The sequence below is a fragment of the Toxorhynchites rutilus genome, chromosome 2, assembly GCF_029784135.1.
Source record: "Toxorhynchites rutilus septentrionalis strain SRP chromosome 2, ASM2978413v1, whole genome shotgun sequence".
Lineage (NCBI taxonomy): Eukaryota > Metazoa > Arthropoda > Insecta > Diptera > Culicidae > Toxorhynchites > Toxorhynchites rutilus.
The window spans coordinates 36,363,428-36,390,307 of NC_073745.1; the positions used below are offsets into that span (position 1 = coordinate 36,363,428).

General features: G+C 38.7%; 2 protein-coding genes and 1 long non-coding RNA gene across 4 annotated transcripts; 2 read left to right on the plus strand and 1 right to left on the minus strand.

The window, feature by feature from the left end:
• Nucleotides 1-792: 792 nt before the first annotated feature.
• On the plus strand, nucleotides 793-5,218 carry LOC129769186 (putative helicase MOV-10). 2 transcript variants are annotated; one of them, XM_055771283.1, is made up of 6 exons: nucleotides 793-937; nucleotides 1,944-2,526; nucleotides 2,590-2,718; nucleotides 2,781-3,269; nucleotides 3,326-4,361; nucleotides 4,418-5,218. In XM_055771283.1, the coding sequence occupies exons 1-6, from the start codon at nucleotides 916-918 to the stop codon at nucleotides 4,781-4,783; spliced, it is 2,625 nt and encodes an 874-aa protein (XP_055627258.1). In that variant the 5' UTR covers nucleotides 793-915; the 3' UTR covers nucleotides 4,784-5,218. The 2 variants fall into 2 exon arrangements, with proteins under 2 accessions (XP_055627258.1, XP_055627257.1); XM_055771282.1 differs by having other exon boundaries at nucleotides 1,941-2,526; nucleotides 4,418-5,217.
• Nucleotides 5,219-11,222: 6,004 nt separating this feature from the next.
• LOC129765661 (uncharacterized) lies at nucleotides 11,223-13,335 on the minus strand. The gene is made up of 3 exons (XM_055766072.1): nucleotides 12,020-13,335; nucleotides 11,568-11,761; nucleotides 11,223-11,244 (listed from the first exon to the last, which is right to left on the minus strand). Exons 1-3 carry the CDS (start codon nucleotides 13,223-13,225, stop codon nucleotides 11,223-11,225), a joined length of 1,422 nt encoding a protein of 473 aa, XP_055622047.1. The 5' UTR covers nucleotides 13,226-13,335.
• A 3,673-nt stretch (nucleotides 13,336-17,008) lies between these two features.
• LOC129769494 (uncharacterized) lies at nucleotides 17,009-19,373 on the plus strand. The gene is made up of 3 exons (XR_008741893.1): nucleotides 17,009-17,210; nucleotides 17,282-18,391; nucleotides 18,448-19,373. It is a non-coding gene; the product is annotated as an uncharacterized LOC129769494 (long non-coding RNA).
• Nucleotides 19,374-26,880: the final 7,507 nt, after the last annotated feature.

Consider the following 26,880-nt stretch of genomic DNA (forward strand, 5'->3'; position numbering starts at 1 on the left):
TTTGTTTATACCGTGTATCATTACCTGTTGTTCATAGAAACTCCGTATACATTCGTGAAAAGGTTCACTAGACGTTTAAATTCATTTAGAAAAAATGAAAACTATTACAACGTTGAATATAGTATTTAGTATGATTCCTTGCTGAGGTGGCTGAGAGCAGACAAACAACTGCAAAAGGGTTAAATTATAATCAGCTAATATGATAATCAACAGATGTCGCATTTTCTGATTGCTGACGGAATTCCCTAATATTCCCTGGTTTTCCCTGACATCGTGTGAATTCTCTGATATTTACTGATTTCCAAGGTAGACGCCCTGCTCCTTTTAAGCGATAAAACTGTGAAAGCGCAAATAGAACCAATCAAAACGTGGGATTCAGTGCAGCCAAAAGTCAAACCAAACGCATATTTCATTGCACAGACCCGTATTCGTATTGAATGAGCAACTGGGAGAGCATATATTGCTTGTGCCAATCGACCAATCAGAATGCAGAATTTCCGTTTAGATAATGCTTCAAATTTTTAAATTGTTCGTTAATTAGTAACTTTGAGGGGAAAATTCCCAAAAAAAAGTAATTCCCATATGTTCTACAATGACATCGTTGCTAGTCCAACTGAATTTCACATCCCGATCCGGTCGAAACCGGATAATGTGAAAGAAGCCTTACGTTGTTGTTTCGACGTGAATATTGCCATAAAATTGCATACAAGAACAATAGACGTTACGTTATGAGTACGAATGGGCTTTCATTCAGCAAAGCTCGCCATTGGAACTTCTGAGTTCCATTGTGTCGTGACCACTTCTGCCAGTAATCGTTGTACTGTAGAGAAATGCGCAAGCGTTAAGTTCTTAAACTACATGTAAATTTTGTTGTTATTTCTTGCATTTTCATAATATAAGCTTTTCAAATTCAGAATGTGCGACAGCAAGGATTCCAGTGAGTACCGAAATTTTCTTACCGTTCACATTTATCGAACATATCATCAGATTTGTTCGTTCTATTGTGTATAATGGAACAATGAACTGAGACGATTCAATAGGAACTTTTTCAATATGTTCACATAATGTGACATGCCAACGTGACAATTTCGACAAGGAACAATAACAACAAAACCGAACGAAGTCATAAAATTTTGAACATCATTTCTATATAGTGCAATACAGAGAGTATTGAACAAGTATCCAAGTATCACTTTGAAGTGAGGTGGAAAGAAACTTAGATTTGACAACAACAAATTACAAAATCAGAATCTAATGTAGATTTAGACTGAGCTATGTTTTATATCCAACATGCAACGAAAGCTAGGTTCAGTATTCCCTTGCAAGCCTAAGTGAGAATTGTTTTCAAATATGTGCAGCTCAATACTAATAGTAGCATAGTAGCATTATTGTTATTTTTCATTGCAGCTGGATTGCGAAAGGTAGAATTGATATGTTAGAAATCAAAGAATATGTGTCACACAACTTCTATTGCTGCATACGCTTGTTGGCTAGTTTCCATCTATTTCTATTCAGAAAAAAAAATTACTAAACCTAAGTATAAAAACATGTTCACAATATATTTATTACTTGGTGGTATTTTCATAATGGTATGAAGCTGTAGGTTGGCAACGCTTTTTGTTATGTACATCAGTTTGACAGCTTTAATCTGTATGTGTATGTGGCCATTTCATTATTAAAAGACTGACATCTGAACAACAAATTGTTCAAATTTTCATGAAAATCATGATTCAGTTGGAGAAACTTATCGCGCTTTTAGTCCAATTTACGGTTGTCCATCAGAGTAATTATTTGAACATTCACACAACTATAACAATATGTTTCACCCCAATTTACAGATCAATACCTCTAAAAAGCACCCTGTATAACACCTTCAATCATAAAACTCATCCATTCAATTTGAACTATAACTTTAAAATGTTTCATCTATTCGAATTTAGCAGCGTTGTATGAATCCAAGCAGTCACCGCTATACAATGCCAGCTTGGAGTGCATTGATCCGTTCGATTCGTCATTTGACGAAGCCAAATTCTTCGACCAATCCATGGTGAACGGCAAAACTAGTTCTATCACGAAATGTATCCGCAAGGCGGAACAGAAGGCATTCGTGAGAAACCATCTGAAGCGCTACATATGTAAACGCGACCGAACGTTAGTGCGTTCAGATAGTTGTAGCAAACACACTGCTAACCATGGCTATCATCGAATATCTCGCCACGTGCTACGACCCAGTTTGATGATCTGGGCGAACATGACTCGTTTTTTTATCCGAGTAGTCAATGACTCCGAAGCGATACTGATCTTGCGGTCCGTGTATCTCTTGGGCGCCGACAAAAGCCTGGAGTCAGCTTTTAACGGAGTTTTGCGCATGAAACCTGGCTACGCGTTCGATATCGACTGTACGGTAGAGAACTACGCTCAAAGTGCCCCGTATTCAATAGTACTGATGGCAACGGCTGTTGGAAGTTCGATCGAAATAGTCGAACTGTATCACACGAAATGGTTAAGAAACTCTAGGATCGTAGGGTGAGTTCCACTGGTAGAACCAGCCATGTAAGGTTTGTTTGATCTTGCATCTTGATTTCACAGAACACCTCTCAATTTGGATATACTGCGTTGTCAGGTAGTTCTTGACTCTCTTAAGGAACTGTATAGAAATCATTTCATGGATTGCGCTTACTATGCTCAAGATGATCGTAAATGCTTGAATAAACTTCGGTAAGTTTCCTGTGTATGCAAAATTACTGGTTATAAAACATATGTGTTGAACTTCATTACAGTGCGTTTAACAAAGAAGGGCTAACTCCTACGAACTATATAGAACAGTTGCGTCTACTAAATATGATCGAAGATTACGATATGCAGTCAATACTAGCAACATATACGATAAAGGGAGTTACCCTTGTACCCGCAGAGAAAGATTACCATTACTTGATAAGTTTATGTCAATTTATCGTACCACCAACACTACTCGAGAAAGATAATTGCGTCAGAGTTTCGGTCGATCGTTTTTCCAATAATCGCGGCATATATGTGGAGCATATCAACGGATTAGTAGAATCGATCAGTGAAAATGCGATTACTATCACTATGCGAGAGAGGGTCCGCTTCCAAATGCCGTGCTCTGTCGAGTTTTTCCTAAACCGGACCCGGTATAAGCTGGAGTATAATGCACTTGATCTACTACGTTCGGTGGACTTGACAAAATTTTTGTTCCCAAAGACCACTTCCAGAAACCCCGGAGAGCAAATAATCGCTTCTGTACCGAAGTGAGTATTGTTATTTAGATAATACTCCCTTCTAACTGGTTTTCAAATTCCCCTAGGTTCAATTGGTTTCAGACTTTTATCGGAACAAACCGAGAGCAAATGAGAGCTGTCCGGAATATAGTACACAGGACCTCTTTTCCGGCACCCTACATTGTTGTCGGACCCCCAGGCACTGGGAAGACGGCCACCATCGTGGAGGCTGTACTACAAATCTGGAAGACCCAACCTCAAGCACACATTTTGCTTACTGCACCCTCCAACATTACGTGTGATGAGCTTACCGAGCGATTGAGAGTATTTGTTCCTGAACGAGATTTGTTTCGGTTTTATTCACGCTCACAGGAACATAAACTTGACAGTGTGGATGTTAATATTTTGGCGCTTTCTAACCTTGCGACGGGCGTTCATGAAATTCCATCGTACCAGCACGTTTATGGCAGCCGTATTGTCGTCAGTACCATGAACAATTGTGGTCGCTTTGCACAAGCCTCCATCTGTCCCACGGTATTTGACTATATATTTATTGATGAGTGTAATAGCGCGAAGGAAATTTCCGTCCTGGTACCAATTGCTGGAATCGGGACGACCTATTCAGCAATCAATGCAAGCGTGATACTTTCGGGTGATCCAAAACAGCTTGGTCCTATAATTCACTGTGCATATCTCAAGCAAACTGTTCACCGGAAATCCATGCTAGAGCGTTTGATGGGTCTTGATATATACAGGCGAGATCCTAGCACTGGTCAGTATAATGCAAATGTTATCACTAATCTGATAGACAGCTATCGATCGCATGGCAGCCTAATACATCATTCCAACGATTGTTTCTACGGAAGTGAACTAAGGCCCCGGATAATGTCATCCTCCACCGAGTGGGTGCTGCATTGGAACTACTTGCCTAATCCAAAATTCCCCATAATTTTCCACTCTATCTCCGGACTAACTCGGTTCGACAAGCGGTTGTACAGTTCGTACAACAAAGAAGAAGCGCAGACGGTGGTTTTGTACGTCAAGAAGATGTTGTCAGATGGAATCAACGGACGATCAATCTCCGAGGAAGATATCGGTGTCGTGACCCCTTATACAAAACAGGTGAGGATCATAATCGACGATACCTAACGTATGAAGCTCACTTCCTCGTATTCCAGGCGTCCTATTTGCGAAAAAGCTTCCTCAATAATGACTGGCAGAACATTGAGGTGGGATCGGTCGAGCAGTATCAAGGTCGCGAGAAACCGATAATGATTCTATCGACGGTACGCTCCAATGACACAAAGGTGGGATTTTTGTCAAACTGCAAGCGACTCAATGTTGCCATTACCCGTGCGCGTGCCCTAATGATTATCATTGGCAATCCGGCTGCCTTGCAATGTGACCCTCATTGGTACCGCCTACTGCGGTACATTAAGGATAACAAAGGTTTAAGGGGAGGAAACTTTGCGCTTGAGAGAATGGTGGTAGATTTTTCGAAAACCCCAGCCGGTTTTGCGATGGAGGAGGATGAATTTGCATAAAAGTCAAAATGTTATTTACATTAAAGTCCTGCTATTGTATTATATTAGTGTTAGTATTCAATTTTAGTTTTAATGCAACTGTACATAAATGTAGATTTTTATATGTTTAAAAACTGACAGGAATTGAATACCTATTTCCTATTTCATTGTTTATATTTAAGTTTTACAAAACAAATCACGTTTTTATGGAATAAAGTTAAAGTTAATAACTATTTTTGTCGCGAACGGATTTTGGCGATTTATATACTAAATGAATCGGAAATTCCGTAAGATTTGTTTAATATGCTATACATTAGATTCCCCTGGTTTGTAGATGGTTAAAATTCATGAAAACTTTAAGCGTTTCCATTTTCCCATACATTTGTTCTGTCCATTTGTGTGCTTTCCCGAACAGAGCTTTCAATAACGAGCAACTTATCGACGACCAACGGAGGGGAAATCGTAGGATTCAAAGTCTCCGTGAACAAAGGAAAAGGTAGAAGAATGAAGGGGAATACTTGCCTAGAGTATAAACAGTGGATCTCGCTGAGGCAAACTTTCATTTTCAAACTCATCAGGCATCGGACTGTTGAGCAATCCAGTTCACTTTGCTTTCGCTGCGCTTCGATCTAAGATTGGACCCCACCAGTGGCCAACTTGGATATCGTCGTTTGGTTTTTCTGTTCGTTTTTTGCGTTATTCGTATCGTGTGTTTTTGTTCCCGCGACATAAATTGGACGCTTTGATAGTGTGTGATGAGCAAGAAGAAGAGGAAGACAGGCTCGAGCCCTGCAAAAAACGAACGCATTGCCAGGGGCAATAAAATTTTGAGGCAAGCATCATCTAATGCTGCACGCGATGTTGGTGCAGTGAAAAGCGCTCGCACTGAACCGAGCCTTCACGAGTGTGGTACCGCATCGAACAACAGCGAAGTAGGCGATTTCGGCGCGTCGGTCGATAATGTAAACGCCATTACCCAGGCAGTAACCAAAAACAAGCTCCCCCCGCTGGTGGTGAAGGCGGTCGCTCTTGACAAACTCATCAGCGAATTCGCATCGATGGGTGTTACAGCAGAGAACAAGCTGTGTGGTATAATTCAGTATTTTTCCAAGCTGTTAACATTGTTTGTTTTCCGTCATCATAAGGGCTTCGTTTGTGCCTTTGAGAATGCATCAATGCATTAAACTGACGTTATGGCGAAGCAGGCCGTAAGGTTGAGCGCCAAATCTTGAATGTCTTACTGGAATGTTATAAGTTATTTGGGTTCGCGTGCCAATCGCAAAACTGATCATAATGAAGCATTGCTACTGTTTTCGAGGTTGTTATTAGCAAAAAGAGTTTATTTCGCTTGTTTAGTCACCAAGAAAGTAAATGTCGTTCTGGTATTTTGTATGTGATTAGGTTTCGCTTGCCAGTAGCAAAACCTCCTCCACTAAGGGTGACAGCTGCGCTTCCCTCGAGCATGAGAAAGTAATGCAACTTTTTTCGAGGCCAGTAATATTAACAAAAGCGTTTCTTTTGAGAATAGCGCAAAATGATGAGAAGTGTTTATATTCCTAGTAGTTTCAAGCCACCAATGTATGGCGACTTATATAAAATAACAGTGTAGTTCTACGTCAACATTGCGGTCGTATCTTAGACACAACCTCCTATATTTTTTTTCAGAAAACATAGGGCTCTATTATAGAAATCGAATCGAAAAAAAATTTGCGAACGAGTGAAAGCTATTAGCGCAGATAATAGAATTTCTCGAGTTGTTTAATTTGCTTCTCGTCCCTGATACTTTCCTTTGGAAAACGTTTCGAAAACGCTTAAATATATGCAATTTTCAAAACATGAAGTTTGAGCTCGGTAAGAGATTATCTCGATTCACAAAATACGAAATTTTGCTCGGTGTGATAGTGAATCAACTTCTCGATTCGATTTTTATATTAAGGCCCATAGAATCAATGAAACACCATTTAGTCAGAGGATCTTCTCATCAGTTCAGAAACGATCTTTGGTCATAGCAATTCTGCAGAACTTCGCACATAGAAAAGTGCGATCTATTATCAACTGCAAAAATCTGGCAAATCATAAATTGTAATCTAATTTTGCGTGGAAAACGAGCAGTACATGAAAAGCAGACGGCATCGACTTTCTTATGATGGGAGCTCGCTTGAGATTTGCCAAGGTAGAAATATTCCCAATCCTTACGATCCAAACACTGCGAAAGGGGCTCCACACTACAACCGCAGTTTCCAATGTGGACCGAACTAAACTGAAATACGACGATCTTAAACTGTATGGGTCACGGAATTAGGCGGATATACGGAAAATGAACCCTAGGTTTCGATTGGTGGCTGCACCAGTTCCCAAAAATGTCTAGATCGTTTGCAACATACTGCAGATGCATGCTCTGGAAATTTCTAATTTTTTGTGGCCTTCATGTTGAGAAGCTAACTGTTCTTGATTTTTTAATTAGAATCATTAAACTTTTATTCCATGTTTGAAAAAAAACGATACTCATATAAAAGATCGATTCTTTTGTACCGATTTAATCAATGAATCGATCCCTACGCCGTTTAGAAAATCGATTCGTCAAGATCGATCTTTTTATAAAGATCGCCCAATCCTATCACAGATACTCCTACTGATACCTTAGAAGTTCCTGAAATTCTTTATATTTCTGGCACATGCACATATCGCGAAGAGGACGAAAGGGCCCACTGTTGCGGCTATGTGACATATTACTGTTATGTCCACTGAAACAAATACGGTAAAATAGTTAAGGAGGGGCTAATCGGATTCAGATGTTTCACAGTAAAAAAAAGGTGTGTGTTGGACCAAGGTCGTAACTCGAGTCCGACTCATTTCAATATTTTATTGCATGAAACCTTTCTCCAAGGGAGACACTTATATTTATAGCAAGGTTTGCGTCTCTTTCTGATCTGATTCTATAATCAGAACTGTCATTTGACAGTACATCACAATTCTTCCCCTAATGGAAAGTTCTATTTAATATTTTATAATCGTAACTACTAATATTTCTATTTCTTATTTTTCAGATATTTTTCAATAGTGAAACCCTTCTGACAAATCATGAATTCAATAAATCATTCGAAATTTCAACTATAAAACTGTAACTTAATAATATAAACTGTTTAACCATAAACGAAATCGTTGTCGACCTTCGTCGTTCGTTTTCTTTTCGAGCGCCTTGTTCCAGAAGGAGAATTAGGCAAAATATCAGAATATTTCCTCTTACGGATCCTTGTGGGCGGCTCTACTACTGACTCCGCTGATGTTCTGCGATGATCATCACTATTGCCAACCGGCAATCTGTCTGTACGGTTCGGAAGGGACAGCGTTACAGTAGATTTTGACGATGTTTTATCAGTAGTGAACCTCAGCTGATTTCGATGAGCCATTAGGCGAACGTTTCCAGTTTCCGTTTCCACCTGAAAAATATTTTTAGAAAAACGTTTTATAAAAACTGCTTTCGTCCAACGAGCATTGTTATATGGGTTGTTATTTTTGTACCAAACTATATCACCTGTCATCAGATTGTCAAAAGTATCATGTGCTTGATTACTAGCACTCAAGGCGTCATTTAACGTTTTAGGGTCATCAGATGGCTGTGATGTTAGTTGTCTGCTGGCACGTTTTTTTGGGTTAAGTAAATCCAATAATGTTTTAGGGACGTAGGAGAAAACTTTCTCTGAAGGAAACGTACCATCACTAGTCAAGCAATTATTTCTATAATTTAGCAAAAATAAATTTATTTGATCCTCCAAGTCCAATGCCAACATCTCTGGTTCCAGTAAGAACTTCTTTAGAACTTCTTTAACAGTTCGGACTAATCTCTCTGCCTGACCGTTACTGGAAGGATTATACGGCGGGCTCTTAAGCACTTCAATACCTTGTCTTGTCAGAAAATCTACAAACGCAAAAGAATTGAATGGGGGACCACCGTCCGAGACTAAAACATCAGGCAATCCAAAACGAGCAAAAAATGCTACCATCTTTTTCAACACTTTACTACAATCAGTGCCTTTTTTCATCCAATCTATTTCCACCCACTTTGAGAAACTATCCACTGTTAAAAGAAAAGTGTGATGATTAAAATGAAAAAAATATATGTGTATCCTACTAAAAGGCCTGATTGTTGGAGTCCAATGTGAAATAGTTTTCGGTTTACTGACAATTGCCATACTGGTGCAAATATCACACCCTGATACAAATCTTTCAATATGCTTGTTGATTCCAGTCCAATATACTGTACGCCTAGCTAATTGTTTCATTTTTACTATACCTGAATGGTTCGCATGTAAAAGTTTCAAAACGTTGTTTTGTAATTCGTGTGGTATTACAACTCTATCTTGGAAAAGTAAACAGTCATCTACGATTTCCAAGTCCTGATGATTTGAGAAAACATCGGAGAATCGTTTTTCAAGTCTTATCGGCCAACCATTATTCATGAAACATATGATTTTTTGTAGAAATTCATCACTTTTTGTCACCTTAGCAACCAACTTGAAATTAATAGGGAATTCTTTACTAAAGTTTATGCTTCTGATATGCTCTATATCATATTCACTGGGAACCAATTGTGGTAGAGGAAATCTCGAGCAAAAATCTGCGTTGCCCATTTTAGCAGACGGTCTGTATTGAATGTTGAAGTCATAAATGGACAGTTCTAAAATGTATCGCTGAAGCCTCGTCACAAAAATAGAATGTTTACCATCTTTACCAAAAATGCCCACTAAAGGTTTGTGGTCAGTGTAAACAGTAAATTCTTGGCCATACAAATATTTATGGAATTTTTTTATTGTACAAACTAAAGCCGGGTTCAGACGGTGCGAGCAAGCATACGAGTCGGTCTAGTCAGTTACTGCAGTGCAGCTACTCACACCGTGTGAACACATCATGCCAGTTATTGTCATGTGTGATCCGGCGTGCGAGCTACTTCAAAGTTTTTTGAATTTACTCGCACTCGCATGCTTCAAAACGTCAAAAACAGAATTTAGCGTTCGAATCAGGGATGCCAAATGTAAAGAAATGTCTCTATTTTTAAGATATTTGAAAATATGCGAAGATATTTATAGACTTGAAAATTATTGGAAAAACAAATAAAACCCTCATAGTTTCTTAACGAAATCATTGTTATTCTGTTTTGCACGCTGGCGGGGCACGCTTTCTTTTTGAGATAGTTTTCTGGAGAATGTCTAATATAGAATCATTATCAGGCACAATTTTCATTCAAAATTCACTCACAACTTGCGAAAAAAAGTAAGGTTCTAAGAAACAGAATACATATTCGATTTAAAAAAGTACATTTTCATTCATTATTTTAATTTTTGACGCGTGTGAATAAAATTTTAAAAAGTCTTCTAGACTATCATTTAAAGCATCACATACTTCCGGAATTATCTTAGCTATGGATGCTTTCGAGATTCTAAAAAATATCGACAACAATCTGAACAATATTCCAGAAGAAAGGCATATCAATGTCATTTATATTATCACTCTTGCAGGTACAGCATCCTTCATGAGTGTATCTTGGCGTTGTATTTGTGGAGCAATTAAATTCAACAGTTTTTCCACTTGTTCAGGTGTTATTCTCAACACTGCTCTGTAATCTCTATAAAATTGTGTAATGATACATTCAACTGAAAACCTAAGATGAAAACTACCAATAAAGAAGTCGATTTCGGACCAATCATTTGACAAATTCGGACCTGATTGCTGTTTCTGACTATTTGATGGACATTTGAAAAATCGCCTGGCATCCCAGGTAAACCCGTGCCGTAGTATCTAGTTTCTCGCCAGCAGCTCACACTATGTGAACGGACAAGGCGAGTCAACCAATTGTCAAGCGAGTCCACCGGGTCAGTAGCTGCTCATTGTCAAGTCAGCTACTAGCAACGTATAAATGGGCCTTAAGGCAAGTGCTTCTAAATGAAGAATTGGATATTTTTTTTGAGCATCATTTAATGAAAAAGATGTGAAACAAATCGGTTTTTCTACGCCATCAACAACGTGTGCAATTACACCACCAAGCCCATATCCTGAAGCATCTGATACAATTACAATTGATTTTTTTGGATCGTAAAATTCTAAAAACTGGGTGGCCAATAAAGATGCCTTGCTGTCTTCAAAAGCTCTGGTACAATTGGCATCCCAAACAAACTTGACTCCATTTTTCAGTAAATTGTATAAATAATACAGTTTCGTTGACAAATGTGGGATGAATTTATTGTAATAATTTATAAGTCCGAGATATGATTTCAATTCTGTTACATTCTTGGGCACCTTTGCCTGCTGTATTGTCAGCACCTTGCTTGGACAAGGCAGAAGTCCATCTTTGCCTATAATGTGACCCAAATAATTCATACTGGATACAAAGAATTTGCATTTTTCACTGTTCACTTTAATATTTGCATCATTCAATCGTTCTAACACCAGGTACAACTTTTCTTTACATTGTTCCTTGTCCCTTCCTGCAATGAGAACATCATCTAAATAACAATGCACATTTTCAATACCTTCGAGCACTTTATCCATAACTTGCTGAAATATGGATGCGCTCGAAGAAGCTCCTTGCGGTAAGCGGTTGTATGTATACAATCCCTTGATAGTGTTAATAGTCATAAAACGTCTGGATCGCTCAGATAAGGACAATTGAGTATATGCTCCTTCTAAATCTAGAGCACAAAAAACTTGGCATCCAGCCAAACTAGCAAACAAGTCCTGTGCTACAGGAAGAGGGTACGAATTCGGTACGAGAACTTTGTTGATAGATACCCTACAATCTATCACTAACCTTATTTCGCTATTTTTTTTAATCACAATTACTACCGGAGAAGCCCACTCGCTGGTCTTAACAGGTGTAATCACTTTTTCCTTTTCTAATCTATCCAAGTAATTTATAACTTTTTCCTTCAATCTGTACGGTACATCATACGCTTTTTTGAATACAGGAACGTCAGACTTCAGCTCCAACTCGGCCTCGAAGCCCTTTATTGGAATGGAAAAATCCTTAACGAAAACATTATAATATTTTTGTTTCACAATGTCAATTTCAGTAGTAACATTTTTTTCAACCATATTGTTGATCGTCAGAGAGTTTGTGAAAAAATGTCTCCAATCAACGAAAAACACATCCAACCATGTTCTGCCGAATAAGGGAATAAAATCATGATCACTATTAAGCACCAATAATTGCAATTTTGCTTCAATTCCATTGTATTTAACCAGCATTTGTGCTTCACCTACAATTTTTAGTTTTTGCCCATTAACTACCATTAGTTGTTTAGTACATTTACTTAAGGGTTCATTGAAAATCGAAAAATATTGATTTTTACCAATAACCGATACGGATGACCCACAGTCAACTTCCATCTTAAGAATTTTACCCTCAACAATTAATTCAATTAGACATGGATCGCTTATTTTGTTAATGGAAGAAACCATCATGCATAGTAAATCACCTGTATCTTCATTATCGCTGTCTGAGTCCTCCGTCCGCATACGGCTTAGTAAATCTGAGATGCTGTGATCGTCACTTGGTCCCGACTGATACTGGCTCACCAGATTAACTGCTCCTCGCCTCATGTTTTTCAATTTGAAGCACTTGCGCTTCACGTGTCCCTTCATCCCGCAAAAGTGGCAAATCACGTCCGCATAGCTCAGCTTCTGTCTCCACTCACCAGGTCGAAATTTTTCCGTTTCTCTCCAGCTTTGTCCTCTTGATCTAACAGTGTGGTCGAGTTTCTGGTCATATGGCTTGTAACCCAATCGTTCCTTAAGAGGTACCCGAGGCGAATTTAAATGTTCCCTTTCGTTGTTTGCATTAACTGCGTTACAAACTGCCATCAATTTATTCATAGCTGATCCTATCTTTGGGGAAGCTTGTTGCATTGAAACTATCTGACCATATTGGTCTTCGTTATTACTATTCAAATTTTTTGCATTTTTACCGGCTAGCTCCCAGGTTGCAATAATTTTTTCTGCTATGGCAAGAGTAAGGTTTTCCTCATTTAATAATCTTCCTCGGAGGGATTTTTCACGCACCCCCGCCAAAATACGATCTCTAATAGCGAGATCTTTGAAATCGCCAAAAGAGCAGAACTCTGCCTGTAGCTTGACCGACAGAACAAAGTCTTCAACTGATTCATCCGGTTGTTGCATGCGATTGTTGAATTTTAATCTTTGGATCAGGTCAGATTCAGTTTTATCTAACCTGGTCCGTAACCTGGCGATCATATCATCGTAGGACACCGTAACCAAATTTCTAGTTGGGAAGAGTAACTTTAACTCGTGGAATATTACCGGACCACTGAGGGTTACAAAATATGCTCTTTTAGCCTCATCGACAACATCGTTCAAGGTGAAATAAAATTCTAATCTTTCGACCCATTCGCCAAAAGGCATACCCTTACGATAGGGTTCAATAGTGGCTGTTACATTCACATTAGCCATATCAAAAGGCAAAGCAATTAAAAGGTACTAGTTCACCGTAAAAGCTGATTAAATTTCAGTTAGCACACAAGTGAAACGAGAATAGTGAAAATCGACTCACCCGAAATGTTCGCTGCTCACCAATCGGATCATCAACTACGAAAAATGTGAGCTTATCACCACAGCAGTTTGTTTTTTTCTGAAGACCTCACCGCCAAACTTCCTTGACCTGCTTGCTATCGTCCACAGATCGGATCACTAGCTCCAGAATATCGCTTCGTCAAAACGGATGGAACTGACTGTTTGTCACTGGGTCTCTTTTAACTCACCTATTGTACGACGTACCTTTTAACTACATAAATTAGAAGAAAAACTCTCTTATTCTTAAAACCGACAATAGTTAAAACAATTAGCTTTGTTTGTTGAATTGTTAAAAAAGTTCCTTTGTTTATGGACACCCCTTTGTTGCTTACATGAAAAGGCCTTTCAGTTTTAGACGTCAAAATGGATGCACTTACCAATACATTTATGCTTCCGCGGACAATAGCACTACAATTGCAATGTCGTTACCAAAATGGAATTGCCGCTGAACTCCGCAAAATGAAGCTCACTCTTACGTAAAATGGAGTTTCGCCAGCGTTCATATACTTACAGTCGGAACAATGGACTTTACCGGGCGGCTTAGCAGGTATGGATGCTCTGATGTTGCCAACGTAGATTAGTTTTTGGGATGACCTCTTAAACAATTACCGAAATCTTTCCTCTACGCGGCTCGGTTCCTGGTATCTTCACAGTGACAGAATTAATTCTGATGATGGTTACTGGTAGCAAAAAATAGAGGATTGACGCAAGTTCAGCACTACTGACACTACGTTCCACACGCGAAAAAAAAATTTATCCAGTCGTCGCCAAACTGTTATGTCCACTGAAACAAATACGGTAAAATAGTTAAGGAGGGGCTAATCGGATTCAGATGTTTCACAGTAAAAAAAAGGTGTGTGTTGGACCAAGGTCGTAACTCGAGTCCGACTCATTTCAATATTTTATTGCATGAAACCTTTCTCCAAGGGAGACACTTATATTTATAGCAAGGTTTGCGTCTCTTTCTGATCTGATTCTATAATCAGAACTGTCATTTGACAGTACATCACAATTACCAGTGTTTGGTGTTAGCTGAATCAAGGCGCCTAGAAGTATATCCTAAGGTGAGGCCATTTCGTCACTAAGTTGGTTAGGGGAGCGGTATATGAAAACAGTACGGAAGAAAGCAGAAGGGGAAAATTTTTGCTTGAAGCGTGAAAGAGACAGACTGATCACGAGCGAGATTCGATACTAGCGTATTGTGTTTTGTTTACAAACAAAACACAGTAGACTTCCAAGATAGCTGAAAAGGGGTTTTAGCAAGTTGGCCCACCTTAGAATATACTTCTAGGCGCCTTGAGCTGAATATGTATCATTCGCTTTGCGTAGTCCGTATGATCCTGCTGTTTCATGATGCATGAAGAGGTTCGATATGTATATGTTAGAGGCAAAGACGAAAATAAACTTTCTGCACCGAAAGCGTATATGATGGTTTTGCTTGCGTGCTGGTGTATCATGAAGTCCGAACCGATGCAGAGTTGTCTCGTTCTATTTTGTGTCGTGATTTGTAGCACGTAACAACAAAAGAATGCCGCTGGGGGAAATGATTTCTGTATGTTCATACTTGAACGAACGAAGCGATTTTTTCAGTGAATGGATCAATTAGCCAACACTGCATATTGCATTTGCCGGTTTATAGTCGGGACAGCATTCGCTGCTCCCTCCAACTTCTTGTATTCGATCAAGTAGGTGACGAGCCATCGGTTCGCCATCCTCTCCAGAGTCTCGACGTACACGAGGTCAAGGATGTTGGTCGGTTGGCCGGTTGGCCAGTAATATAGGGTTGGGGAAAAAGAAATGTATTTCTGGTCGAAATTTGACGCTTTATTTAACATACTTAAAATTATCCTATTTAAGTCAAATATGCGCCGTTTTGTTCGCAAAACTTGTTGCGATTTAGAAGGCAACTTCATTATCTCCCCCTTATAAAACCCCCTCCTTATTTGCAAAAAACTCAGGCAGCCAGTTTTCGCAAACCTCTTTTGAGGCCAACTTAGTATCACCAAGAGCGTTTTGCATGAATCGGAAGAGATGATAATCACTTGGAGTCAGGTCCGAACTATACGGTGGGTGCAATAGGACATCCCATCCGAGCTCCCGTAGCTTCTGGCGGGTCATCAAAGATGTGTGAGGCCGAGCGTTTTCCTGGTGGAAAACAACACCATTCCTATTGATCATTACTGGCCGCTTCTGGTCAATCGCCTGCTTCAAACGGTCGAGCTGTTCACAGTAGAGAATCGATTTGAGGGTCTGGCGATAGTTGAGCAGCAAAATCATCAGCAGTCATCATCTTCTTCTAAAATGGGTCGAGTTCGTTCCGTTTCAGCATCCATCGCAGGCGTTGATTCGGTCTAAAAGATTTGTTTGCGTCAACTCGTGTGGCACCCATACATCCAGCTTTTTGACGTGGGACTACGTCTAACCGGAGTATATGGGGGGTAAAATGAAAACCTAAACACAGAACATACAGGAAAAAATTGAAGATTCCGAATGCTTATAACTCGAACATTTCTTACTGGATCGGAAAGATGTTTACATCAATTGATAGGGAATATTTCTACACTTCTATCGCAATTAATAAATTTTATTTTTCATTAGATAAACAACTGTAAAATGTTAAGCGTTATCTAAACGCCCTAACTGCTTCATTTTGATTGGCCCGATCTACGGTTTCACTAAGGGTGCTTATACACTGTTTGACCGAAGCCAAATATTTGACTCTTTTTGACAGATAAAATTTGGTCAACGTGTACTGATCAAATATATTCTACACAAAACACGACAAGCAAATAATCAATTATTGGATGCCTAAAATATTTTTTCAGTCTGTTCTTCGAACCTGTCGATACATGGTTAGGTTACCTTGAATATTTCAGTTGATTTTTTCCATGTTCGGTGTTTGGTATTGTTTACTACTGTTGAAAATTGAAGAGTGGCAAACAAAATAGTGTTTGTACAAATATCAAATCAAACCTTATCTGTCAAAAAATATCAAATATTTGACCTCCGGGCAAACAGTGTACGGCCACCTTAACACAGCCATCAAAACCAAGCAGCCTTGGGAAAATCGGTATTGTAATTACATTAAAGTATGGGGACTTTTGTTCTCACCGAAATGTGTTCCCTAACACGGACTTCAAAACCAAGCAGCGTAGGAGAGATCGGCATTGCAAATATATGAAAGTCAGAGGTATTTTAGTTTCAACTGAAATGTGTTTCCCTAACACAAACTTCAAATGCATGGAGCTTAGGGCAGTTGGCATTGCAAATACATGCAAAACGGGGGTATTTTTGTTCCGACTGAAATGTGTTTTCATGGAGCGTGGGGAAATCGGATTTGCAATTGCATGAAAGAAAAACGTACACCTGAGAGATGCAAACTTCAGAAGGAAACGTAAAATAAAATAATCGTTTGATGGTTCTTCCGTTCACATATTTTGTCCTAGTCATCATACTGTAACCGGTAGTTCCAAAATAGAGCGTGTGACTCTGTCACACTTTTTTATAGGACACTTGAAGGACGACCAAAATCTAACTCTCCGCACGATGTTCAGTTTCCCGCACCTTCTAGTCTCTCACTTCATCACTCACTCTCGGCGTATGACAGTTGCCGTTCACCCGAGAATAGAGATGGGCAAATCAGTTCACTTCGGTGAACGGTTCAGGAACGAACCGTTCTTCTAAGTGAACCCGTTCTTTTGAACCGTTCTTTCGCTCTTTTTTTTCGCCAGATTGAAATGTTAATATTGGTATGAAAAACAACTAAAAGTTGTGCAGTATTTTTTCTTATTTGTGCAATTAAGTACATAAATATGTGCAGCTTTTCATATTTGCTGTTAAAAATAGTAGGCCTATTATGTACAGGGTATGACTGTTTGTGTTTGATTGTGGATTTGACGTCATTTGAAATTCATTCATTTTATTTCCTTGTTTCAGGTTTTCCAAGATTCAAACGAGCCGATACCGATCGAGAGCAACAATTCCGACTGATTGCTCTGATATCTGCCAGTAATTTCCCCCTTTATATACGCTCGGCCAAACGTGGTGGTACAGCTACGAGCTGCCCGTCAGGTGGAAAACTCACCAGTACTGGTAATGGTTTACATACAATTCATCGCGGCCCATACTTCTATGGATTCGGAGCCGAATATGCTGGAACACGAGATAGATATGTCACACTTGATTGTGACACAGGGGTGCAAACGCACAACTGTCTGTTCGTTATGTTCAACAACTTTCTCATCAAGTTGAATGAATTCAAAATAACGCAGGCGCGGAGTACTAGGATTTCCTGCTGGTGCAATTTGCAGACGAGAGCCAGTGCCACATCCACCTCAACACAATACAAGCCTTCGTGATACTGTTGACGCATTCTAGCTATACTCCGGTAGCGTCGCAAATTTTGGACTATTTGTTTTCGGAGGGAGGACAACCGAAGCTGTTGGCACTGTTGGATCCAGCGGTAATCGATCAGTTCGATGCAGTAAACAACACAATGCACAAAAACTATCTGGCGCAGCTGGTAGAAATTCTACAAACCAGAGGTGCCAAAAATAGACACATCTCGATTCAGGCATTAGAGCTAGAAAATCGACCCATCCGATAATGAACCTAACTGTAATGGAGCAGTTCCAAATCGATCTCGACGATGAAACCTGAACCAGAACTGTCTCCGAGCACAGTAGGTCTGGTTCAAGTCGAAATAAATCGAAGAAGTTGTTGGGATTGTTCTGACGTATCCTGCTATCAGCCAACCGCACATGGCTAAATATCACAAGCTAATTCAGCGGTTGACAAATGCGGAAAAGTCAAAATCACAGGAAATCACCACGAATAAGGTGCTGAATTATCTCGGAAGGCTGATTAAAAGCTCCCAGGGACAATACCTGATCATACAATGGATATAAAATCAGCAGATGTATTGCTTGTTCCGCTTACTACTAGATATTGCACCAGAAAAGTTTGAAAACATAAGTTTTTTCCACCATGTTTAGACGAAATTATCAAATATATGAAAATCCGACATCAAACACAGTGTTGTTACAGGTATTTTTTCCGAATTTTGGTTCGCTGCGTATGATTATACAAAAACTTATTTTCAGATTCTCGTGGGAAAACGCCAACAGCTTTTCAAGGTTGCTCAGAAGGAAACGCTCGAGGATCAAAGTCAGTCACAGACTATTGCAAATGTTGACCACCATCAAAGCTTCCGAAGTTGAACGCAAGGGCAAACAACAGCTCCGCCAGACAAGCCGGGATGAGATGTATAACGTTATCTCCACCTTTCTCAAAGGAGGTAAACTATTCGCTCTGAAAAATCCCGAACTGCAGTTTAACAAACGGTCTGCTGGTGGACTGGTTAGCTAGTGCCGATTCCGAACTGATTCACGTGAACAAGGAGATCCAGATGGATTTGCTATTCAATCGAGCGTTGCCCCAATTTCGACCTTATCTTCTCTCGCTGATGAGTCATCAGACCACCTGGTCCACTCTTCACCAGACGGTGATCATGCTGATGGAAGGTTTCTAACCAAACTGTGATCCTTCTTCGGTTTTGGACTTTGTTGAAACGATGACAAGAAATCCGAACTTTTGACAGGGAAGTGATTAGTCGGTTCCCAAGCATCAGCAAATAGAGATTGTAACGTTCAACGAACGACAAATTTAAACCTTCGTCGATTACGTATTGGCGGAAGATATTTTTACTACGAATATGTGCCTAATTGGAAGAAGAGTCCTACAATTTTTCGTCGAATTAAAAACAAATGAATTTATACCGTATCTAGCAATATTATAAGTTGTATATTTCAAAAATGCACAGTTAATTAAGTTAATTAATTAACGTTCCTCTCAATATGCTACACTTTTGACTTGAATGAGGATAAGTTGTAGGCGCGACATCATTAAACAACAACAACGATAATAACAGATGAATGTAAAGAACATATATTTATTTATAAAATAATATTAGACTAAAAAGTATTAATAATTATGGTTAATAAAAATTATTTTTGATATTTTGTTTGTAGTCAGTCTACTCCGTTTTTCAATGCAAATATTCCCTGTTTTCGAAAAAATTCTTTCACATGGAACAGACGTTGCCGTTATACATAATCTTTTCCTCGTTAGTGCGTACAAATTGGGATATGTATACTTTCTCTCTTCCCACCATATCAATGGATCATTAGTTCTCGTTAAAAGCGGTTCGGCTAGGTATTTATCCAGCTCTATAATTGAAGCTGCCAAAGGGTCCTGCTTTGCTTGAAGCCTGCTGACTGCATTGTCAAAATCTTCCCATAACATGGAATTGCCAGTAGTTAAACATTCTCCCGCATTCTCTGTACTCGATGCTGTGACGCTTCGACTTCGACGCTTCCACTGCTTCACGCTTCGAATTTTTCTTGTTATTGCTTGATACGTCGATCTGAATAGGCCATCATCCTCGAATCCTTGCCATCGCGGGTCAAGAATTACCGACTGTAACAAGAGCTCGTTCGACTCCCAAGCAACAAAACGTTTGGCCAACTCATTCATGAGTTCATCACACTTTTTTTTGTACAGCAATGGGAAGATTTGGAGTAGCCGCATATTGATGACCTTTCTTTTTCAATATTTTAGAAAGTAGCGCACTCTTCGACAGAGAAACATTTTTTTCGCTTGAAATTTCCACAGTTACCTGATTGAATACTTTCAGCAGCTTAACACTTTGCTCAATAATTTCCCAATCGTCGCCTTCTAATGAGAGTCTAGAATCTAGTAAGGCCAATGTAGATATGAGAGCTTCCTTGTTTGTAAGCACACGCTCCAGCATATCGTACGTTGAATTCCAACGCGTAGGAACATCTTGCTTCAATTTTAAGCCTTTTTTGTTCAATCTATTTTGCATATCGTGCAACTTTGAGAGGGCGTATGAGCTCTTTTTAAAATAGTGCACAATGTTTTTCGCTTTTTCAACCAGTTCCTTTATGGATTTTGAGATCGACGCTTGAACAACCAGGTTGAGTGTATGTGCGAAGCAAGGAAGATGCCTTAGTTTTAAAAATGATGATGCTGATTTCATATTGGCAGCGTTGTCTGTTACCATCGCAGTTATTTTGTTTCGTATGTCATATTTTGCCAAAACAGTGTTGATCCACGAAGCTATGTTCTCACCGGTATGTCTGTCCTCGAACTCAGAGCATTCCAATAAATAAGATTGGATACCTGCACTTTTTCCGAAGAAGTGTGCAGTCACAGCGTAAAATCCAATATTATTTAGGTTTGTCCATCCATCGCAGGTTAGACAAACGGCGGGGGCTTCATCCAAATCCTGTTTGACCTTGACTACCAACTCTTCCTAAACAGTAGTAAGCAAACTGTTGGAGAGAGTTTTCCTGCTCGGCAGCACATATGATGGACACAGAAGATGAATGAATTTTATGAACTCTTCATCTTCTACTATCGAAAATGGATGGTATTCACGACAAATCAACTTTAGAAGTTGGATATCAATCATGCGCTGTTTATCCAAAGGTATCGGTCTTCTCACCTCAATATATCTTGATATCGATGTTTGAGGGTTAGATTGAATCGGAACAGATATCGGGATAGTAGAATCTACTGGTGACACATTTTCATTGGTCGATATCATAGTTGATGAAGAGGTTCCTGGTCTACTTGTATCACAATTTTCGGATGCTGCTTTCGAAGCTCGCTGGTCAACTCTCTCGATGGTAACGAACGGGTGTTTAGTTCTCAAATGCCGCTTCAAGTTCGCGCTCGATCCTGCAGACATTGCCAGTACAGCTTGACAATATCTGCATTTTCCTTTGGTGCCTTGTTTTTCAAAGTGATACCAAATATCACTATTGATTCTTCCGGACATCTTTGAAGACGACTGGCAAAAACAAAATGTGAGTCATTTTTTATTAAAACAATTTGTCATATTACCATTTAGGAATTAGATTTTGCGTAATAAATATATAATATGTATACCACCTCAGAAAAGAAACGTTGCGTGTTATTACTGAAAAAGAAATATATATATATATATATATATATATATATATATATATATATATATATATATATATATATATATATATATATATATATATATATATATATATATATATATATATATATATATATATATATATATATATATATATATATATATATATATAAATTAAGTTACATGAGGATATCGAAGAGATTTAAAAAGAAAGGAAAGACCGGTTTCACAGAGAGCACAAGTTAGACTGATTTTATTATTGTCAATTTTACATCATGAAGCCTAGCCAATTACCTAAAGCCCTTACGCTGCACATTCTATCCTGTCCGTTGTCGCGTCAGGTACAGAGTCCGAATCGGTGTTTTACGTTGGTGTCCTAAATTGTTGTTTCGCTTGCGTTTGCGAATTGATGCTACCGATAAACTGTTCCACAGTGATCGGTTCTGTTGCTGTGGGGAAAATGATGTTGCTTGCGTTAACCTGCGTTAACTACTCCCTCGTCAAGTTTGGATCGTCCCGATACAATTGTGTTGGGATGATGGTTGTCTGCTGAACTGATGTTTGGTTTTTCTTCATTGGGTGTCCTTTTCTTCTGGTACCAATGGTAAACTATGACGATCAAGCCTATAATGAAGCATATAGATGATAGGCCCAAACTTGTTGATGTTTGGATGAAATATCGGGTTTTAATTATCTCCAGTTGTTCTCGGTTTTGGAAATGTAATTTCTTTAATGTGTGAAAGTCCAGGTTCTGCTCGAATTCGTTTTGTTCAATTTTCACGCCATCCAGAGGCACTATTGTTGGGATAATTCTCGATGGAAACGTAATGGAGCTAAAAGTTTTGTTGTTCAGTGAGATTGTACAGTTCTCGAAAAACAACAGCATCGTTCCTGTTAAAACTCTGTTGTTATGTAGACAGTCGCTTGATAGTGTGACTGTTGTGATTATGATGATGATATGGTTGTCTGTCAATCGTTTTATGTTGGTTGTATTCCGATAGTTCGTAAAGGTGCATTTTCCTGGGGAGCCTCGTATGATTTTGGAGAAGCATCTGTCGTCTGAGGTATCGTCTAATTTATCTTCTTCGCAAATGGAATTTTCGCCGATACTTTGGCAACTGCCTTTGATGAAATAGGTGGAGTTTCCGTAGATTGCTGCTTTATGCCAAGGGAGTTTGATGATTTGACCGTTGATTGGAAGTGGTTCTAGGAGAAGACTGGTGAATGGATGTGGTAAAATCTGCGGGACGCCGATGATGAAGTAGAGGATGGATTCCTTGAAGAGGGCTCTGATGTCTAGGTAATCGTATGCTTGGTCTGGATGTAGAATGGTAATATTTTGTTCTTCTAACTTATCTGAGATAAACTTTAGTTCTTCTGCTTCTAGAAAATTCTTAGAAATGATATTTATTTTTGCAAGTTGTATAACTTCGAAAATTGAGTCTAGGTGTTCTTGTTTTAGGTCGACATGATAAGAAATTTTAAATGCCTGTCGGATTGCTGTGAAATTTTGATTGACAAGTTTGTTGGTGATTAGAGATTGTCTGGCTGATATAATTTGTTGCTTGATTATTCTTTGTTGTTCATTAACGGAATCTATTAATTTGTTTATACGTTTTCCTAGATGTTTGTTGATAGTTACTTGAATATTATTTTGTCTTATAAGTTCTTGGTTGCCTCGTTTTAAGTCATTTATATCGTTATCTATTTGGATTCGATCTTCTTCATCTAAATTGCCTGTAATCGCCTTTATGGCTGAGCCTAGAAAATTGAATGCTCCTCTCTTGTTTCTTCTATTTGGTAACAATTTCATATACGTGTTTTGGGCTTTCTTAAATTTGGACTGTAATGTGATATAAACGTCGCTGAAGTCTGTGAATATTTTAAGTCCGTCGATAGTGATAGCGATGTTGTTTAGTAATGGTCTATAGTCTTCCAAGTCTATTGTGTGATATATCCTGTGACGTCCAGTCTTAATTAGTACGTTTCCGGTCTGTAACGTCACTAGTCCTGGGTTTCTGGTCAGGTCATGTATTTGTATCGTTCTCGATGATGAGGTCGTGATGAACGTCAGCGTAATTAGTTTTAGAAGTTGGCTCCGCAACATCTATAATTTAGAAAAATAATTTGTATGGTTTCATTTTCGCCGAATATTTTCTTTGTGTATTTCTCTGCCAGAGTGGTCCAGAAACGTTCTACCTTTATCTTGGACAACTTTGACTGGGCAATACATTTCTTTTCCTTTGTTCCTTATTCCTTGTCTTCTATTATATACGGTTTCTTCCTCTCGAAGAACCGGTGGGTGTTCTCTCTTCTTATTATGGTAACCCAAATTTTTATTTTTAGTTTTATCTGATTGTACAATAATTTCATTGTAGAATTTGTTTCTGTTTTCTAAAATCTTTTCCATATCAAGAGGCCTTTCCTCTCCATCCCTTATTCCGTAGAATATTTCCCGGGGTTTGGTTTTTGTGGTAGAGTGGACTGTGTTGTTGTATATGGTGCAAGCTATTCTAAAAACTTCTTTTTCGTTTATGTCGGGATAATTAGGCTTAGTACAACGATAGATTTCGCCCAAAGTTGAGTGAAACCTCTCCACTGTACCATTACTTGAACTATGGTTTGGAGGAGTGAAATGGATGTCTATTTTTAAGTTTTCCAGAAGAGTTTTAATTTCGATGGATTTCATTGAAGGTTCGTTGTCAGTAACGATCAAATTTGGGGTACCATAAATGGAAAAGTATTTAGTTAATCCTTTACGTACATCTTGAATGTTCCTAGATTTGATGGGAATCAATGTAGCGTATCTCGAGAATTTATCTAAAAAGGAAAGGAATATATTAGGTTGTTTTAAGAATATATCTAGATGTATTAAATCTAAAGGCTTTTTTTTGGGTCCGGAGTGGGTCCGAGCATGATTTTGTATGGATGCCTCTCGTATTTATTTTTATTACAAATGCGACAGAGCCTTACAAACTGTCGTATTTTTCTTTTCATTGCTGGGAAATAGTACCTGTTTGCTATTTGTCTATTATTTTCCCATACCCCTCTATGTCCATTTTCGTGGGTTTGTTCTATAACAATATTTTGTTCCTCGGCCGTTTTCAGATCTATGAGAATTTTTTGAGAAAAATAAATTTTGAAAGGTTTGCCTCTACTGAAGTAGTTTCTATAGACGATTTGAATCGTCTGTATCAACTTTTCCGGGCAAAGGATGCAGTTTGATCTTTTGGGATCAATATAATCTTTAAACATTTTAATTAGGTATGGAACTCCAAATATCAATTTCGTAATTTTTCGTCGGAAAACTCGTGGAAATATTTCTTCATAGGTTTCTTCTTCGTTGGGTCCGATTTTTAGAACAATCTGATTACAGAACTCGTTTAATGGTTTTTCTGTGCCTGGGATAAAGTCAGAATCGTCGGTATCAGCAGAGTGGGCCGTGGCTCCGTCTGACGAAGTGTCGCTTTCAGATGTGGAAGAAGAGTTTTCTTCCGCTTCATTGAGGTTGATTTCCTCTCGTACTCTGGAAAGACTATCGGCTACGATGTTCTGCTTTCCAGGTCTGTATTTAATCTCGTAATCAAATTCTTCTAAATAGAGGCGCCAATGAATGAGTCTGCTATTTGAGTTTTTAAGGTTTAAGCTATATGTGAGAGGTTTATGATCGGTGTATAGAGTAAATTTTCTTCCGTAAAGATCAGGACGGAAGTATTTACATGCCCACACGATCGCCAAAAGTTCTTTCTCGATTGCGGAATAGTTTTCTTCTGACTTATTCAGCGTTCGAGAAGCAAAGGCAATTGGTTTGTCACTGCCAATTTGCCCCTGTGACAAAACGGCTCCAACTGCGAAATTGGAGGCGTCTGTTGTCAAAATAAATGGTTTGTCGAAATTCGGGTACTGTAATATATCACTCGATGTAAGAATATTTCGACATCGCTCAAAGGCATCTACGAAATCCTTAGTGTGAGTGATAGCTTCTCCTTTTCTCAACGTTTTTGTAAGTGGTTTGGCTATTTTCGCAAAGTCTCGAATAAACTTGCGGTAATAGCCTAAAATTCCTAAGAATCCTCTTAGTTCTTTTTCATTCTTCGGAAGTGGCCATTTTCTGATGATTTCCATTTTTTCGGGATTTGGCTTTACTCCTTCACGAGTTACGATGTGGCCTAGAAAGGCTACTTCTTTGTGAAGAAACTCGCTTTTATCGAGTTGCACCTTCATATTGAATTTTCTAAGACTATCAAAAATTTTCTTTAGGTTGTCAAGGTGTTCCTTTAGGCTGGTAGAGAACACGATGATATCGTCCATGTACACAAGACATCGGACACCAATGTGCTCTCTCAAAACGTTATCCATCACGCGTTGAAACGTTGATGGAGCATTTTTCAAACCGAATGGCATTCTTAAAAACTCGTAGTGTCCGTTTTCGACACTAAACGCAGTTTTTTCGATGTCACTCTTATCCACTTCGATCTGGTGAAATCCAGATGCCAAATCAAGTGTTGAAAAATAAATGCAATGGCCAAGCTTATCAAGAATGTCGTTTATAATAGGAATGGGATAACGATCATCGATCGTTTTCTCATTCAGCTTACGATAATCAATGACAAGTCGCCATTTCTTCTGGCCGGATGCGTCCATCTTTTTTGGGACTATCCAGACTGGTGGAGTCCAAGGGCTACTTGAAGGTCTTATAATGCCTTGATCAAGCATTTTCGAAATCTGTCGCTGAACTTCCTCTCTATGGCAGAAAGGGTAGCGATAAGATTTCGTGTGAATCGGTATATCGTCTTTTGTGGAAATTTTATGTCTAATCGCGTTGGTGAAGGTCAGTTGTTCGCCTTCTACATAAAATATACTCTCATAATCTGCAATCACTTTCATTAGGTTAGATTTTTCTTCTTTGTTCAGATGATCAACTCTCAATTGATCGAAAATGGGTGTCCTGCCAAATTGAGTTACATAATCTTGGTTCGGTTCCTCTAAGGAAAAATTGTTAAGTTCAACATCTAGAGGACGTTTTATTAATACTTTTGAAGGGTTTTTTGATATGTTTGATACAGTGAAAAAAGCATGGCTATCTTTTGAATTGTAGATACCAGAGTGTATGATAATGTCCTTAGAGAGAAAAATGTCATCTTCCAAATAAAATTCTCCATTATTGATGATAGTTGGTAAATTCACAATTTTTGTCTCATTGGAATTTATTTATTTATTTTATTTATTTAAATGTTTCACATGACGTAAGACAAAGTCTTTTTTCTGTCAATAACGATTTTTACAAAGCATTTACATAAGTTCTAGCAAACATTATTATTTTTAAAGGTTTATTAACCTAATCTCTGTTGAAATAATCTAGTGCAGCCTTTTTGTACAATGTTTCCGACTGTATTCGTTTAAGTTCCATGGGTTGCGCGTTCCAATAAACCACTCCTCTCACAAAAAATGACTCACCATATAAAGCAGAACGATGTGATGGGACCGCGAAGTTGAGCGAGCGACGTCCTTGGAGCAGCCTCAGCTTTCGGACAAGATTGAA